This window comes from Triturus cristatus, chromosome 1_1 (assembly GCF_964204655.1).
Source record: "Triturus cristatus chromosome 1_1, aTriCri1.1, whole genome shotgun sequence".
Taxonomy (NCBI): domain Eukaryota; kingdom Metazoa; phylum Chordata; class Amphibia; order Caudata; family Salamandridae; genus Triturus; species Triturus cristatus.
The window spans coordinates 50,311,970-50,327,535 of record NC_140579.1 but is presented as its reverse complement, the minus strand read 5'-3'; the positions used below and the strand labels follow the sequence as shown (position 1 = coordinate 50,327,535).

The following is a 15,566-nucleotide window of genomic DNA, read 5'->3' as shown; positions in this document are numbered from 1 at the left end:
TTGAATCGCTCATTTCCTCTTCTTCCTCTTTCTCCGCAGCCAGGGGTACGCTTCCCCAAAGATGTCGGGCATCTCCAATATAGACCAGGACAAGCTGGTGTGTGCCAACCATGAATCTTGGCGCGTGAAGAGTCTTTTTGCTTCAGAACGTCGAACAGCAGTTGCAGTGGCTTTTGTTATGGTCCGGCGATAGGCACAAGTTGTACACAGCATGGAGGTTGGCCCAGGGATATGTAGTGTGACCCTCGGGTCATCTCCTGGAGGTCGTCCGTTCACACACCTTAAGAGAGTCATCTTTTTCTGAAGGGAGGCTGGGGCATGCATTGGCCCAAAGTGCCCAGAGGGCCCTGAGGCCTGGACACTGATTGTTGAAGGAACCAGCCGATGGAACAGACGTGCAAGTATAGAGTGATGCATCAAATAGAGTATGCACAAGGTGGAAGTCAGCAGACTCAAGGCCATGACGGGAACCGACAAACTTGTCGAGACCTGCAGCTCACTGGATCACGTCAGAATCTAATGGCGGACAAAAACAATCTAACAATAGAGTTGGGTAATGATGTCATAAGTGTGTGTGGCCCTATTGTCGGCTCCAATGCTAACCCTGACAGCTCAGCGTCTATATTTACTTAGGCACTACTTTGTGCTTACTGCATGGATAAAAGTTGGCAGGCACATTTTGATATTTCAGTAAGCAGAGAATCTGTGTGACGGGTATTAATCGAAACCGGACATTTCAGTTTAGGTGATGGAATTTTGGAAATATTCCTGCGTGTCTAGCACTCTCATTTGTTTTCTTATGAGTTTACTTAGTTCTAGAGACTAAAACAAACCATTATGGGGTTTTACTGGGGCAACTGGCAGACAGAGTACAAAAGAAGTAAAGTGAATGAAAGAATTAACTAATCTGTAAACTGGATTGAAAAACCTGAAAAAGGATACAATTCTCATCACCGTCGGGGTTCTTGGGAGGCCCGGGCATATTCAGCAGGACCAGTTTGGCATCGTGCGACTTATTGACAATAACTTCATTCAATTTGACCGCCGTGTGCATGCGCCTCACATTTGACTGGTCCCTGAACACGAGAGGGAGGAGAAATAAAGGACAGGTTATACAACTCGGAGTATACTTCGAAATTACCACATCTGTACAAATTCACTTGTACAATGAATTTGTTGAATGTCATTCTTTGCTACTGCATCCAGACTCTACTGTAACAGAATCATTTTTTGTGGGGCACAACAGAGTCTGCACTAAGTCTCCATTTTAGCTTCACTTTTTAGCTTGACATCTTTTTCTGATGGTGACTTTTTACATGTTTTACACTTACACTATAATGTACTGAGAAGCTATTCTACATGTTGTTTATTTCTTAGTAAGCATTATTACCATGTTGGTTGTACACTCTGTCCAAGGCTAGGCACATGGAATGTGATGCCCTTGTATTTGTTTGTCCGGTTGGAGATAGCTCTAAGGCACCATAAACACTATTGCATCAGCTCTACACCTTTGGCACAGTGCGATTGGAACAGTGTTTTTATTATATTACCAGCCTCTGTATTACATTTAGCAGAGTAGCATCTCTGGTGGGATTGTCCTGGTAGTCGACGTGCTGTGGCTGAAATGCAGTCCTGCTGACTCTAACCTCCAATCTGCAAAGGACGATATCCTGTTCTATATAGGATGAGTTAGCTTCCTTATACATCACACTCTGGTATGGGGGGGTTTCAGCTAGCCCAAGGGATCTGGCCGAGGGCACTCCCACTATGCTCCAGATAGTGTAAGTAGTGTTAGGTAGGAGTATAATCTTCTAATCATATAATCACATAATAATGTTATCATGGTTGAACTGTTCATCTTTTTCAACATTCTTGTAATGCTGCTTACAATGCTTTGCTTCTCCTGCCTAATGATTGTAGCACACTCTTTGTATACAAGAATATAATTGTTTCAATAAATGGTTGAAGACCCAATTTGTATCTTTCTTGTGTTTACCTTGGGCATGCAAAAGTGAATAATGAAAAGATAGAACTGTTTAGACGATTTTCCTTGGGAACAAAGAGAGTGGTCAAGTTCAAGGTTGCTGATACCATCTGGTACCCTGGAAAGGTTAGGTGTTCAAATGGGGCACTGTGAGATAGCAAAGAATTAATTCAACATTTCCTATGTGTGAAGCAGCTATTCATATTCTCATGTTTAGGTTGTCCAGATACACAATCCTACTTAATTAGTAAGAACCGTATAACAAATTGGACTGTTGTGTACTATAAGTAGCACGCTGTATACACACATCTCCCCACGTCTCTACTTTGTATACACAAACTATGCTTCTTCCATCTCTACATTTCCCTATACCTCAAAGAGTAGTATACCTGTCAGGGGCTTTTCGTTTTCTGATAACACAGCGATACAGGAAATTGTCTACCTAGAAATGGATTGGTCCATAATTGACAAGCTATTTGGACTTTATATGGTTTGTGGTCTGGTATTAAAGAACAAGTTAATTACCTTCAGTAATGCCTTAGCTGCAGATTGATCACCTTTGCATTTTCTCCATGCATCAGACCAGATCTGGAAAATGTTCTTAAACAGTACTCCTGCACGCTGATCAGCTCCGCGTGGCGCTGTCCCTGCCAAAAGGGACATGTGCAATGCCCATATAGGTGCTCACCCCAGCACGCTGATGTCAGTTTCTTTTCATGACTTCCCACGCCAGGAACGCGAAGCAACGAAGAACACTGACCACTGGTGAGGAAAACAAGGGCTCTGAAAGGGGAATAACACTGACCCTAGAATCAGCTCACAGAGTAGGGAGGATGGGTGGGGCGACAAGGAATCTGTGGCTAGATATAGCCTCTACCAGATAGGTAAGTAACTTGTTCATCTGATCAAGACTTCTAGCAGCAGATTCCTCACTTTAATGCCCAAGAAATACCTCCCCGGAGGGGAGTCTGTGTAACAGGTTTTAGATTAAAAGGCCCTGCAGGACCTAATGGGCAAAGTGCCCATTCTGACAGACCAGATTGTCCAGGTAGTAGTGTTTGGTGAACATGTGCAACCTGGCAGATGTACAGGTCTGGAACTTCACATGCTAACGTAGTGGTTGCAGCTTTTGTTCTGGTGCAATGAGCTCGCAAACCCTCAGGGCTTGCTTGATAGCCAATGCTTTGCAGAGCTTAATGCAGAACATGATTCAACGGGATATGGTCTGTTTCTGCAAGTCTATTTCCTTCTTTGCTCCCACGAAGAGTTGGTCATTCGCCTGGGAACCTTTTGTGCGGTCAAGGTAGAACTGCAACACTCTTTTTGGGTCCAGATGGTGAAGTGGCTCCTCTTCTTTGGAGGGATGTGGTAGAGGGTAAAAAGTAGGCAAGGTGATGGATTGGCCTAGATGAAATAGAGTAACTACTTTCAGTACAAAAGAGCCCCTAGTGCGCAGAACCAGTTTGTCTGAATAGATGCTCAGATATGGAGGCTTTGATGATAAAACGTGCCCTAAGGGAAAAGGATACAGGGGGAATCCATTTTGATCGCTTAGCAAGAAAAAAACTTTTTTCCAGGCGATCCCTCACCCGCCAAGGTTCAAAGGGAGCGCACATGAGGAAAGTGAGCACAAGATTAAGGTCCCACTGAGCCATGATGAAGGGTGAAGGAGGAAACATGTATTGTAACCCTTTCAAGAATCTGTTAACAACAGGGAATTTGAAGAGGGATGGCTGATCAGGCAGCCGCGTGAAGGCTAAAATAGCAGAGTGATATTCCTTAAGGGTGCCCAGAGCAGAACCTTGCTGGGAGAGAGAGAGAATAAAGAGAAGGACCTGAGAGAGGGGAGCAGAGAGGAGATTAATCTGTTTCTCTGGACACCATGCCACAAATATGTTACAACGGCAGGTGTATACAGTCTTGGTAGAGGGACGCCTGGCTACCAAGATAAAGTTACAGACTTCAGGTGGAAGGTCCAAAGCGGTCAACTGTTGTCGCTTAATATAAACACATTTAAGTGGAGTGCTGGCAGGTTCAGGTGGAGAACCCTCCCCTGCTGCTACGACACAAGATCCTCCCAAAGGGGCAGCCTGATCGGAGGGCCGATGGCCATGCTCAACAGCTCTGGATACCGAACTCTTCTAACCCAGTCCGAAGCCACAAGGATGACTTGGGCTCGGTTGTTACTAATCTTCTAGAGAACTCTGGGCAGTAGTGGTATGGGCAGAAAGGCATACAGGAGGCCTGAGCTCCACTCGAGACGAAAAGTGTCTCTGACCAAGAGTCACCTTAGAAACTCCAGTGCGCAGAACTGCAGATATTGCACGTTCTCTGCTGTGGCAAACAAATCTAACCAAGGCTCTCCCCACTGTTCAAACAGACCTTGCACCACCTCCGAATGGAGACGCAATTCATGATCCACTAGGCATCTTTGGCAGAGTTTGTCCATCCTGGCATTCCGAGAACCCACCATGTGTTGAATCACCAGGGCCTCTTGAAAAAGGGTCCACGACCCCATCCCGCCTTTTTTGTTGCAGTACCACATGGCGGTGGTGTTATCTGTGAACACCTGTACTAGCCTTTCTTGATGGAGGGTAGAAAGGCTTTCAATGCCAGCCGGATCGCCTGGAGTTACAGAAGGTTGATGTAGAACTCTGATTCCGCCGGAGACCACAGGCCTCTGATCTCCACCTCTGCCAGATGGCTGCCCCATCCTAGGAGTGACACATCTGTCACTACTGTCAGATCTGGTTGGGGAAGGGAAACCCAATCATTGTTCGTTACTCACCACTGCAGGTCTTTTGCAGTTCCCTCTGAGGTCTGGGCCAGTTTGGAGAGATTCCCCTGATGGTGCACCCACTGGGACTTCAGGTTCCACTGTAGAGCAGGCATGTGCCAGCATGAGTCACAAGCAGGATGCAGGAGGCCATGAGGTCCAGCAGCTTCAGAGTCAGTCTCACCAAAATCCAGCATAGAGGTTGAAACATTGGTATAATAGCCTGAATATCCTGTACTTTCCTGCTTGGAAGGATAAGACCAAACTGCACTGTGTCTAGAACAGCTCTGATGAAAGGGAGCGTCTGAGAGGGAGTCAGGTGTGACTTCCTCATGTTGATAGTGAACTCCAGCGAGTTCAGGAGGTTTGCCTTAGCCTGGAGGTGGGAGACGACAGCCTGGAGGTGGGAGACGACAGCCTGGAGGTGGGAGACGAAAGCCTGGGGTGAGCCCGCCTTTAGCAGCCAGTAGACTAGATAGGGGAAGACTAGCACCCCTGATATCCGTAGATGAGCTGCAACCACTGCCATCACCTTGGTGAACAACAGAGGGGGGGCTAGTGAGGCCATCGGGAAAAACGGTAAACTGGAAGTGCTCATGGCCTACTGTGAACTGCAGGTAATGTCTGTTGGCAGACAGGATGGGAATGTGGAAGTATGCATCCTGCAGGTCCAACGCTACTATTCAGTCTTCTGGGTTCACGACAGACAGGACTTAAACAAGTGTGAGCATTTTGAATTTCTACTTCTTGAGGAAGAAGTTGAGAGGGTGCAGACCTAGGATAGTGTGGAAATGTGGATTTTCCTGATCAGTTATGTCCCCTATCTTGGACCCCAACGGTTCTATATGCATGTTACAAGTACATGTATGTTCCCTCCAGTTCCAGTTTCTAAGACGCAAACATATGTGTGTCTACCGTTGACATGTTCTCTGTCAGATCCGCCATCACAGGGTTGGATATTCGATTCCTAAGTATGAAAAGCCACCGACTTTATATGGCTAAGTTACTCCATTTTTACAGTTCAGGCAAGTAGGCCCGATTCTGTCCTCAAAGCCTTTCCCTGCTCTCTGTCTTTGACAGCTTCAGCTTGAGCTCGCATCTGTATCCATGAACTTTGTCCTACTCCCTGTGCAGCTAACGGTGACTGCCTCGGCCAGTTTTCGCCTGTCTGCCAAGAAGTTGTATTTCACCTTCGAATTATCTATTTTACTCTTCAGCCGATGCATTCCTGTCCAGTGATTTAGGTAAACATTTCCTTTAGCTCACAAGCAAAGGACTCAGCCTTTCCGTCCTCCTGCAAGTGATTCATAGCCCTGTTGCCATGGAAAGTTTTCTATCCCTCGCATCTCATATAGACACTTAGACGCTTGTACACGCACACAGTCAGTATAGAATAGATTCTGTCCGAGAGTTCTTCCTTGTGGATAACATAGTTCTTTAAACATAGGATGTTAGATATGATTTGGGATTAGGTTGACTTGACCCCAGACTTCTCGTCTCCACATGTAGAGCTAAATGTCAAGTCCCCTTCACCCCCTAGTTGCACGTCAATTACACGTCATGCTGCCGCGCGCGCATCTATGCCAAGTATTATCTTATAGATCCACCTATGTCTGATAATTCTAACCAATCATGTTTCTTTTATTCCTTATTACGCCTAGTTTCGATTATGTCACTGTTTTGTCACTTTTCTTATCAAATGTTACGCCTTCTACATTCGTTTCATTGTAATGCACTTATTATAAAAATACATGTCTGTTAATGAATTATTGTACTTCACTTCCTGAACCCTCGTGGTGACGGAACCTGAAGGCCGCGACTCGAGTCGGCCATTTTGAATGGAATAAAGCCCATTAGAAAACCTCTTATACCACGGATTCTGCCTCTTGTTATTTTGAGCTATTTACTTTATTTTAAGATTCCGTATGAAATTCAGTCCGGTATTTTTATTTACCACATAATGGCGCCCGAACAGGGACACTTTCTCATCTCACGCGCCGGCGGTGCGTTGCAGGCCCGGTCTCCTGCCACAGCTGGACGGACCATAAAACGCGTACCAGCAGGATTTCCTGTAAGCTCCCTCCGGTCAAGCGGGGGCGACTGAGGCTGCGATCAACCCAGACGAGGCGGTGAGAAGTGCGAAGTATCCCGACCAGAGCCTAGCTGAGAGAGCAAGATCCGAGGTATACAGAGGCCCACCAGGTTTTCCGAAATCCCGACGTCCAGAGGGTCCGATGTCCGCAGTTATCGAGTCCTGTCCATTCTCTGAGGCCTTCCGTTTCAAGGAGCTACTCGGTGAGTACCATCGCCGGGGAGGCGTGTTGACGCGCACATAGGTTGTGCCGGTCAAGACGGATTTGGGTACACAAATCCGGTCTGCACTGTTTAGCAGTGTATATGTACTGTTTAGCAGTATATCAAGTATTCCGAAGTATTCAGTTATTGTCAAGAATTCAGCGTGGTGATTAGTTAGGCAGACTGTCATCATTGTCGACCATTGTTATAATGTTTAATGTTTAAAGTTTAAAGTATTCAGAAATGTCTTGCATATTGTGGTATGAATGACTGTTCATTGTTCACTGTTCATTATTGTGTTTCTCGTATTAAGCAAGTTCAAGAGTAAGTATCAGATCAGTTGTAAATATGCCGCTCTTCTCGAAGTTAAGACAGATTACTACCAGAAAAGGGGTGCTTGAAGAAGCAGTTCCTATTCCTCCTAGGGATACTCCAGGGCATTTCATGTACCATAAACATGGCTTAGATGCCATATTGTTTCTTGATCTATGGGTAGATTATACCAAAGGATTACCGGAAAGTCAAAGGTGGCCCATAGCGGGAACCTGGGATGCAGAGTGCATAAACTTGTCTTTCAAGAGTCAGCGCATTCACGTACACCTAAATTCGTAAGTGAACGTACGCTTAAAGAACTCCTTGTAAATTGTAGATATGACCCAGTGGTTGGTAAAGAGGACGAAATGGTCCTGGCATCATTACGTATCAGGCGAGCCGCAGAATATTTAGCAAGGTTACCAGGGATGACTACGCATCTAGATAACATATATCATTTTGTTCAAACAGGACGAGATCCAGGATGTATTAACAGAGCTATGGAATTCCAGAAAGTAGAGATACAGGGGGAACTGTTACGTTTCCTCATAAACTGTGTAATCAGAAATCAAGATCGTCCGGGGGTAGACCCGAATGCAATGCTTATTCTTACAAGATGGAGTCAGAATATATCAGAAGGGAGACACGATAAGCAAAATTGTATAATAGCCATGTGCCGAAAAATACGTAAAGAAATAGAGCGTATTCATGAAGAGAGATTGGGAACAGACGAGTTTGAGCAAGATGAAGTGTCCGAATCAGGGAATTCCGCAAGACAGTCAGAGACCATAGCTTATGTAGGCAGAGGAAGATCTTGTGAAAATACTAGATGTTTTTCTGATCCCATACACTCCGTATGTCCAAATAATAGCAGAACGTATCCGACGCCTGTAATAAATCTGAAGTCTCCTGAACATTCGTTTCAAGCCGCAGATAAGATACTACGAGAACGAAGAGGTTACCACCTCCTCGATTCTATGGATGAGCAAGAATTAGCCAGATCAGCCGTTCACTGGATTGACAGTCCTGAAAAATACGGTGATGAGACCGTAGCACACACGTTTCTCAACCTCAGTACAGATGAACAACGCTTAGCTGGAATCTATATGATTCAGCAACTTCTCATATTATATAAGAGCCAACATGCTGACCCTGGTCCTTTACCTGATATATTAACGGAACTACTCACAAACAGATGGAGAGGTTCTAGTAATAAGCTAATTAAAGAGATATTAGTGTCACGTAAGCAGTACGTCCTTTTTGTAAGTCCGGATTCTCTCTCGCTGCCCCACAGAGAAAGAACGCCGTACTATATGGATAGACAAAATCCTTTACGAGAAGTGCACCCAATAAAAGGCGAAGACAATGAGTTTCACCGTGTATTTGTTTACACACCCATATCAAAAATGGAATTATTAGAAATGAAGAAAGTAGTACCTAGTCATGACAAAGACCCAGCGGGTTTCCACCGAGAAATTAAAGACATGTTACTGATGGGAGAGTACACCTTTCCTGATATTATGACGATATTAAAGGTGCTTTTGCCTGCTGGCATATATGAAAAACTGAAAGAAAAAGAGTGGGAAGTGGGAGACCAAAAGATAGACTGGACAGCATTAGCAGAGGAAGAAAGGAGCCGAGCTGCAGGTTCAGGGCTCGGGGATAAAGTTAAACTGTTACCAGGTTTACTAGTACAGGTACTGCCACGTTTATTAACTACAAAAAAGGAAGATTGGGGTGCAATCACAGCCTGCAAACAAAAGCAAGATGAAGACACAAGCGATTATTATGCTCGATTTGAAAAATGTTTTGGTATAAATAGTGGTATAAAAGCAAGTAGTGACTCATATCCACATTTATTTGTGACAAAATTGGTGGAAAATGCATTGCCTCCAGTGAAGAATAGAATATTGAAATTCGAGAGTACCTGGCAAAGTAACACTCCGTCGCAAATGCTACAAATGTTACAGTATCATCACAATAGAATTAGGGATGAACAAGAACACGAGCATAGACGCATGAAGGATACAAAAATGAAAATGCTAGTTTCTCAGACAGTACCAGCAGATGGTCACAAAAAGGGTGTGACACATTCTGGTGATTCTGCAGTTCCTGTAAAAGGAACCTGCAATTACTGTAAACAACTAGGCCATTATGTACATGATTGTCAAGTCCTGAAACGTAATATAGCTACAGGTATTGCAAAAGAGAGACCACGATTAGTTAGACAAGATCAGAATGAACAAGGAGCTATGCAGCATGGACAGTCCATGCCAGTTCAGCAACAGTCTATGCCAGCCTCACAGCAACCCATACAGTTTGTGCCAGCTGCACCACCGTTGCCTGCTACTGCCACACAAACCACAACACGACAAATGTATCAGACTGCACAGTATGAATACCCTGAGTATCAGCGCTACGCATGAACCAGCCTAGAGAGGGAAGTCGACTTACCGCTTATCGAGATTCCTGTAGATCAAGAAGGACCTTATGTACATAGTGAATTATTAGGTCAAGATAGAAAATTCTTACTCGATACAGGGGCAAGTCGAACAACCATAAAACGTAGTGAAGTTCCAGGGGCACCCCTCTCAGGCTCTCAAAATGTTTCCCTTGGTTTTTCAGGAAAACCTATTGTTAATGAAGTATCACAGCCTCTACCACTTACGTTAGGACCTTTGACACGAACTACAGATTTATTGCTTACTAAATCATGCCCAGAAAATCTGTTAGGAATTAAGACTCTGAAAGCACTAGGAGCCATAATATGTTGTTCTCCGGAAGGAGTAAGGTTGTTTTTACGTGATTTTAAAGGTCACTATGTGTCTAGAGACATGGATCCCCGACTACAGACTTTACCAGTACATCTATGGGCACAAGGCCCTACGGATGTTGGCTGCATGAACATTACACCCTATCGAGTTACATTGAAAGCAGGAGTGGTACTACCACGAATGCGACAATACAAGTTACCGCATGATGCTGTAGTGGCTTTGTTGAAAATCATTGATGAGCTAATTGCCCAGGGAGTAGTTGTAGAAACAGACTCCAATGTATGTAATTCACCGATAATTCCGATTCTTAAACGAACTGATCCTACTGCTCCGCCAGTATACCGATTGGTTATTGATTTGCGTGAACTAAACAAGTGTATTGTACCACAATTCCCTGTGGTCCCTGATATATCATCATTGTTGACAGCAATTGATTCCGAAGCAACATTCTTTACTGTAATCGATCTCAAGAATGCCTTTTTCAGCGTCCCAATAGATCCGGAAAGCCAATACTTGTTCGGATTCAGTTTAAATGGGCGCAGTTTTAAATTCTCACGCGCTCCCCAAGGATTTACAGAAAGCCCCAGCATCTACAGCCAAGCACTGAAAAGAGAACTTGACAGTATCCACATGCCAGTCAATACTGCACTGCTTCAATATGTCGATGATCTGCTGATCACCGCAAGAAGCGAGTCAGAATGTGAAAAAGCTTCTCTGACAGTTTTACATTTCCTAGCCGACAAGGGGCACAAGGTGTCCCCTTCTAAGCTGCAATTCTGTGTTCAGCGAGTTATTTATCTTGGTCACTCGCTGTCCAAGGAGGGAAGGCAGCTTACACCAGATCGCATTCAGTTAATTGCTAACATGTCAATACCCCAGACACAAAAGGAGGTGCGAGCTTTCATAGGCCTCACTTCATATTGTAGGCAGTGGATCCCTCAGTACGCATTTCTAGCAAAACCACTTATTCAGTTAACCACACAGGAGGCAGCCACATCGACTGTTCTCCCTTGGACTCAGGAACATACACAAGCTTTTGAAAGCCTAAAGGAAGCTTTATGTCAAGCACCTGTTTTAGCAACGCCATGTTATAGCAAACATTTTACACTCTTTGTTACAGAGCGCGAAGGTACTGCCTTGTCAGTACTCACTCAGGATCAAGCAGGATCATGCAAGCCATGTGCTTATTTTTCCAGTACATTAGATCCCGTAGCTCAGGCTTTGCCTGCATGCCTGAAATCAGTGGCAGCGACAGCTTTAGCAATCAGACAAAGCGATGCCATAGTATTAGGACACCCATTGACAGTTCAAGTACCACATGCAGTAGAGGTTCTTGTGAACCGAACACAAACACAACACTTGACCATAGCAAGACTTACCGGTTATGAACTGACATTGTTTCAACCACACATAGAGATCCGACGGTGTAATACATTGAATCCTGCTACACTATTACCTGTAATTGGAACAGACCCACTAGCTCATGATTGTGTTGAAATCATTGAAATAAAGACGAAACCTAGACAAGACTTGACAGACGTTCCATTGTTAGATCCAGACCTGACGTTGTATGTAGACGGATCATGCATGAGAGCAAGTACAGGAGATTTAGTGGCCGCGTATGCAGTCACAACAGACACTGAAGTTATTGAAACAAATTGTATAGATACTTTGTCAGCCCAAGCAGCAGAACTCATTGCTCTAACGCAAGCCTGTATTCAAGCCACAAATAAGAAAGTTAATGTATACACTGACTCACGTTATGCATTCGGAGTTGTACACGACTTCGGCGTGCTGTGGCGAGAGAGAGGTTATTTAACGTCCCATGGTGCCCACATTCAGCACGGACCCCTCATTCATGCTTTGTTAGACGCAATACATCTACCCACTGCTATATCGATTATGAAATGTAAAGCACACACGAAGGTTACTGATACCATTTCTCAAGGCAATGATTTAGCTGACAGAACAGCTAAACAGACTGCTCAGAATCGCACATTAGACATGACAAAGCCAATAGTTCAGACACCAACACAGTGTATGACAATTAAGGATCCCGCACTTGATGTAATTGACATACAGACACATGCCACAGCAGAAGAAATAAAGAAGTGGACTGAACTAGGAGGGATCCAGACAGATCAAGGGTGGATGACAAAGGAGAAATCTGTATGGTTTCTCCCTGATTCCATGGTTCAAGCCATTATAGCTACAGTTCACAGTCCAGCACATTTAGGAGAGAAGGCTATGCTAGACAGCATTCAGCACATTTGGTTCAACAAACATTTACGAGCAGCAGCTAAACAAAAAGTTCGTACCTGTATGATATGTTGTCAGTTTAATCCAGGAAAGAGTGTTCCCGTAGAGCAGGGTGGATTTCAGCCTCCTGACCATCCTTTTGAAGTCCTCCAGATGGATTATATTCAGATGGAACGTTGTCGAGGATTCAAATATGTCCTCGTAGTTGTCTGCGCTCTCTCCCGTTGGACAGAGGCGTATCCCGTATCAGATTACACTGCCCCGACTACTGCCAAGCAGCTAGTTCGAGAATTCTTCCCACGGTACGGTTTACCACGTGTTGTATATTCAGATAACGGTCAGCCTTTCTCATCCGAATTAATGAAACATGTCTCACTCTTGTTGGGATATCAGTGGAAATTCCACTGTGTCCGACACCCCGAGGCAGCAGGTCTCGTAGAAAGACATAACCAGACACTGAAAATCAGACTGTCCAAAATATGTAGAGAGAAAGGTGTCGACTGGATAGTAGCATTACCAGTTGCACTCTTTTATATGAGAATGGTAGCACACTCTAGAACAGGGCTATCCCCGTATGAGGTGATCTTTGGTAGACCACCGAATATGTGGGGGACGCCTATACCACGCAAAATAACTGACATTGACTGTAACATGCTGACAGATTACTTGGCTTCCTTGATGTCTGCACTACAATCTTCTCGTTCACAGGTAGCTGCAGCCTTTCCCGACAACACTGAGGCGAAACCCCATGACATTGTTCCGGGTAATCTTGTCTTTGTGAGAAATTTCGACAGGAAAAGTCAATTGGAGCCCAGGTGGAAAGCACCGAAGTTGGTCCTGTTGACCACAAGAACAGCCGTGAAGATCGAGGGACGTAAAGGGTGGATTCATTCAAGTCACGTCAAAAAATTTCATGGACTACCTTCAGATATAGACACTGTGCCCTGCACTCCCTCACAGACTGATTCAAAACTTCCTTTTGTTGAAAAGAATGACTCTCAGTGCTATAAATTAAAGCTTAGGCCCAAACAGTCGAGCAATTTGATTGTTTAAGTCCTCTCCAAGGTGAAGCGGTTGAATTGTCTCCGACATGTATCCCTTGGACCTGAGTAGAGAAAATACCCGAGAAATGTTGAAACGACAGGCGTATTGTAAATCACTGCGTAGCCACTGTATTGTGACTTTATTAATTTTGTTTTTCTTGAGTTTTTTAATAGTTACTGCAAGTATATTGTTGCATATGTATTATCCTGATTCTAAACGTGTTTTCAATATAACTGATGAACACTCTTTTAGTGACCTACCGCCACATGAGTTGTCCTATAGACTTGCGCTGCGTAATAACACATTCATTAGTATGTTACATCATTCCCATCAGACTAGTAATGCCACCAATTGTTGGGTGTGTGGCCGACTCCCTCCCTATCAGAATAACAAAGGAGTTCTGCCTTTCTTTCCACATCCGTTCACACACAATGGCTCCTGTGGAGCATGGTTTAGTTTATTAAATTCCATAGACCCAGACACAGCAGTTTATCAACAACATTGGATATGGGGAAATCTGAATCTAGTTTTATTCAAAGTCTGTCACCCTAATAAGGAGGGTCACCCCAGTAGAACAGGAACTGATTTAGAAAATGAAGTGTATAAATTAGGTAATTTTACGCCTAATCTTATGATTTTGAATGTCAAATCCGAAGTTGAACTAATTCTGCCCACTATGTCAGTATTTCCAGTTAAGGGTGAATTATGTGTAAGAAAAGTTGGTTCCATACACATGGGCCATAGCCAATGCGTTACTACAATAGAATATAGTGATCAAGGTAAATCTTCATTTAGAGCTTCTCGCCATTCTTACTTTATATGTGGTCAGACGGCATATATGCGTCTGCCTCTAGATTGGGATGGTACCTGTTACATAGCATTCCTTTTGCCACCTGTTTTCCTAGCTCCCCCTGATTATTATCGAAATGTTCATTTAGTACACAATAGAGAGCAAAGAGATCTCCCAGTTGTCGATTATACTGAAACAGCATGGGACAAGTATGTAGATTTCAATAAAGGTATCTTTCCCTATATAGGTACAATATCAAATAGTAAGCTGATACGCAGACTCACCAAGACTCTTGAAGCTGTAGTAAACAAGACTATAGCCGCCCTAGGCAATCTGACAGAGGAACAATCAGTGATGAGAATTGTTGTTCTCCAGAATCGTCTTGTCCTTGACGTCATCCTGGCCGATAGGGGCGGAGCTTGCAGGGTCATCGGATCCAGCTGCTGCATATTCATACCAGAAAATTCGCCATCTGTATATAAAGCTATAACACGCCTTCATAAGATTGTAAGCCAGATACACGAGAATCCAGGCACTTGGACGTGGTCCGGGTGGTTTTGGAGTGTGATATCAGCCTGGGGATGGAGAGTTCTATCCTTCCTAGGTATTGGCCTTCTTATGCTCTTCAGTTGTTGTTTATGCCTACAATGTGGACCAGCGATTTGTGGTCTGTGTGCCACATCGTGTATTCCACATCAAGGTTTTCGTTCAAAATACCGGAAGAAGAAGGAAGAAGAAATGATGCTCCATGAGCAAATCAATGGAATGATGAAGATTGATGTCTCGTGAAGGGCAAGAAGGGGACAAGGAGGGAATGTGGAAATGTGGATTTTCCTGATCAGTTATGTCCCCTATCTTGGACCCCAACGGTTCTATATGCATGTTACAAGTACATGTATGTTCCCTCCAGTTCCAGTTTCTAAGACGCAAACATATGTGTGTCTACCGTTGACATGTTCTCTGTCAGATCCGCCATCACAGGGTTGGATATTCGATTCCTAAGTATGAAAAGCCACCGACTTTATATGGCTAAGTTACTCCATTTTTACAGTTCAGGCAAGTAGGCCCGATTCTGTCCTCAAAGCCTTTCCCTGCTCTCTGTCTTTGACAGCTTCAGCTTGAGCTCGCATCTGTATCCATGAACTTTGTCCTACTCCCTGTGCAGCTAACGGTGACTGCCTCGGCCAGTTTTCGCCTGTCTGCCAAGAAGTTGTATTTCACCTTCGAATTATCTATTTTACTCTTCAGCCGATGCATTCCTGTCCAGTGATTTAGGTAAACATTTCCTTTAGCTCACAAGCAAAGGACTCAGCCTTTCCGTCCTCCTGCAAG

General features: G+C 44.2%; 1 protein-coding gene across 3 annotated transcripts in view; it reads right to left on the bottom strand.

The window, feature by feature from the left end:
- LOC146869338 (solute carrier family 12 member 6-like) overlaps window positions 1–15,566 on the bottom strand; it is an 836,907-nt gene that overhangs the window by 47,157 nt on the left and 774,184 nt on the right. For all 3 annotated transcript variants that reach the window (XM_085651026.1, XM_085651041.1, XM_085650987.1), the window contains one exon: window positions 943–1,076. In XM_085651026.1, the coding sequence (XP_085507152.1) occupies window positions 943–1,076 (134 nt within the window). The remainder of the gene's footprint in view (window positions 1–942; window positions 1,077–15,566) is intronic.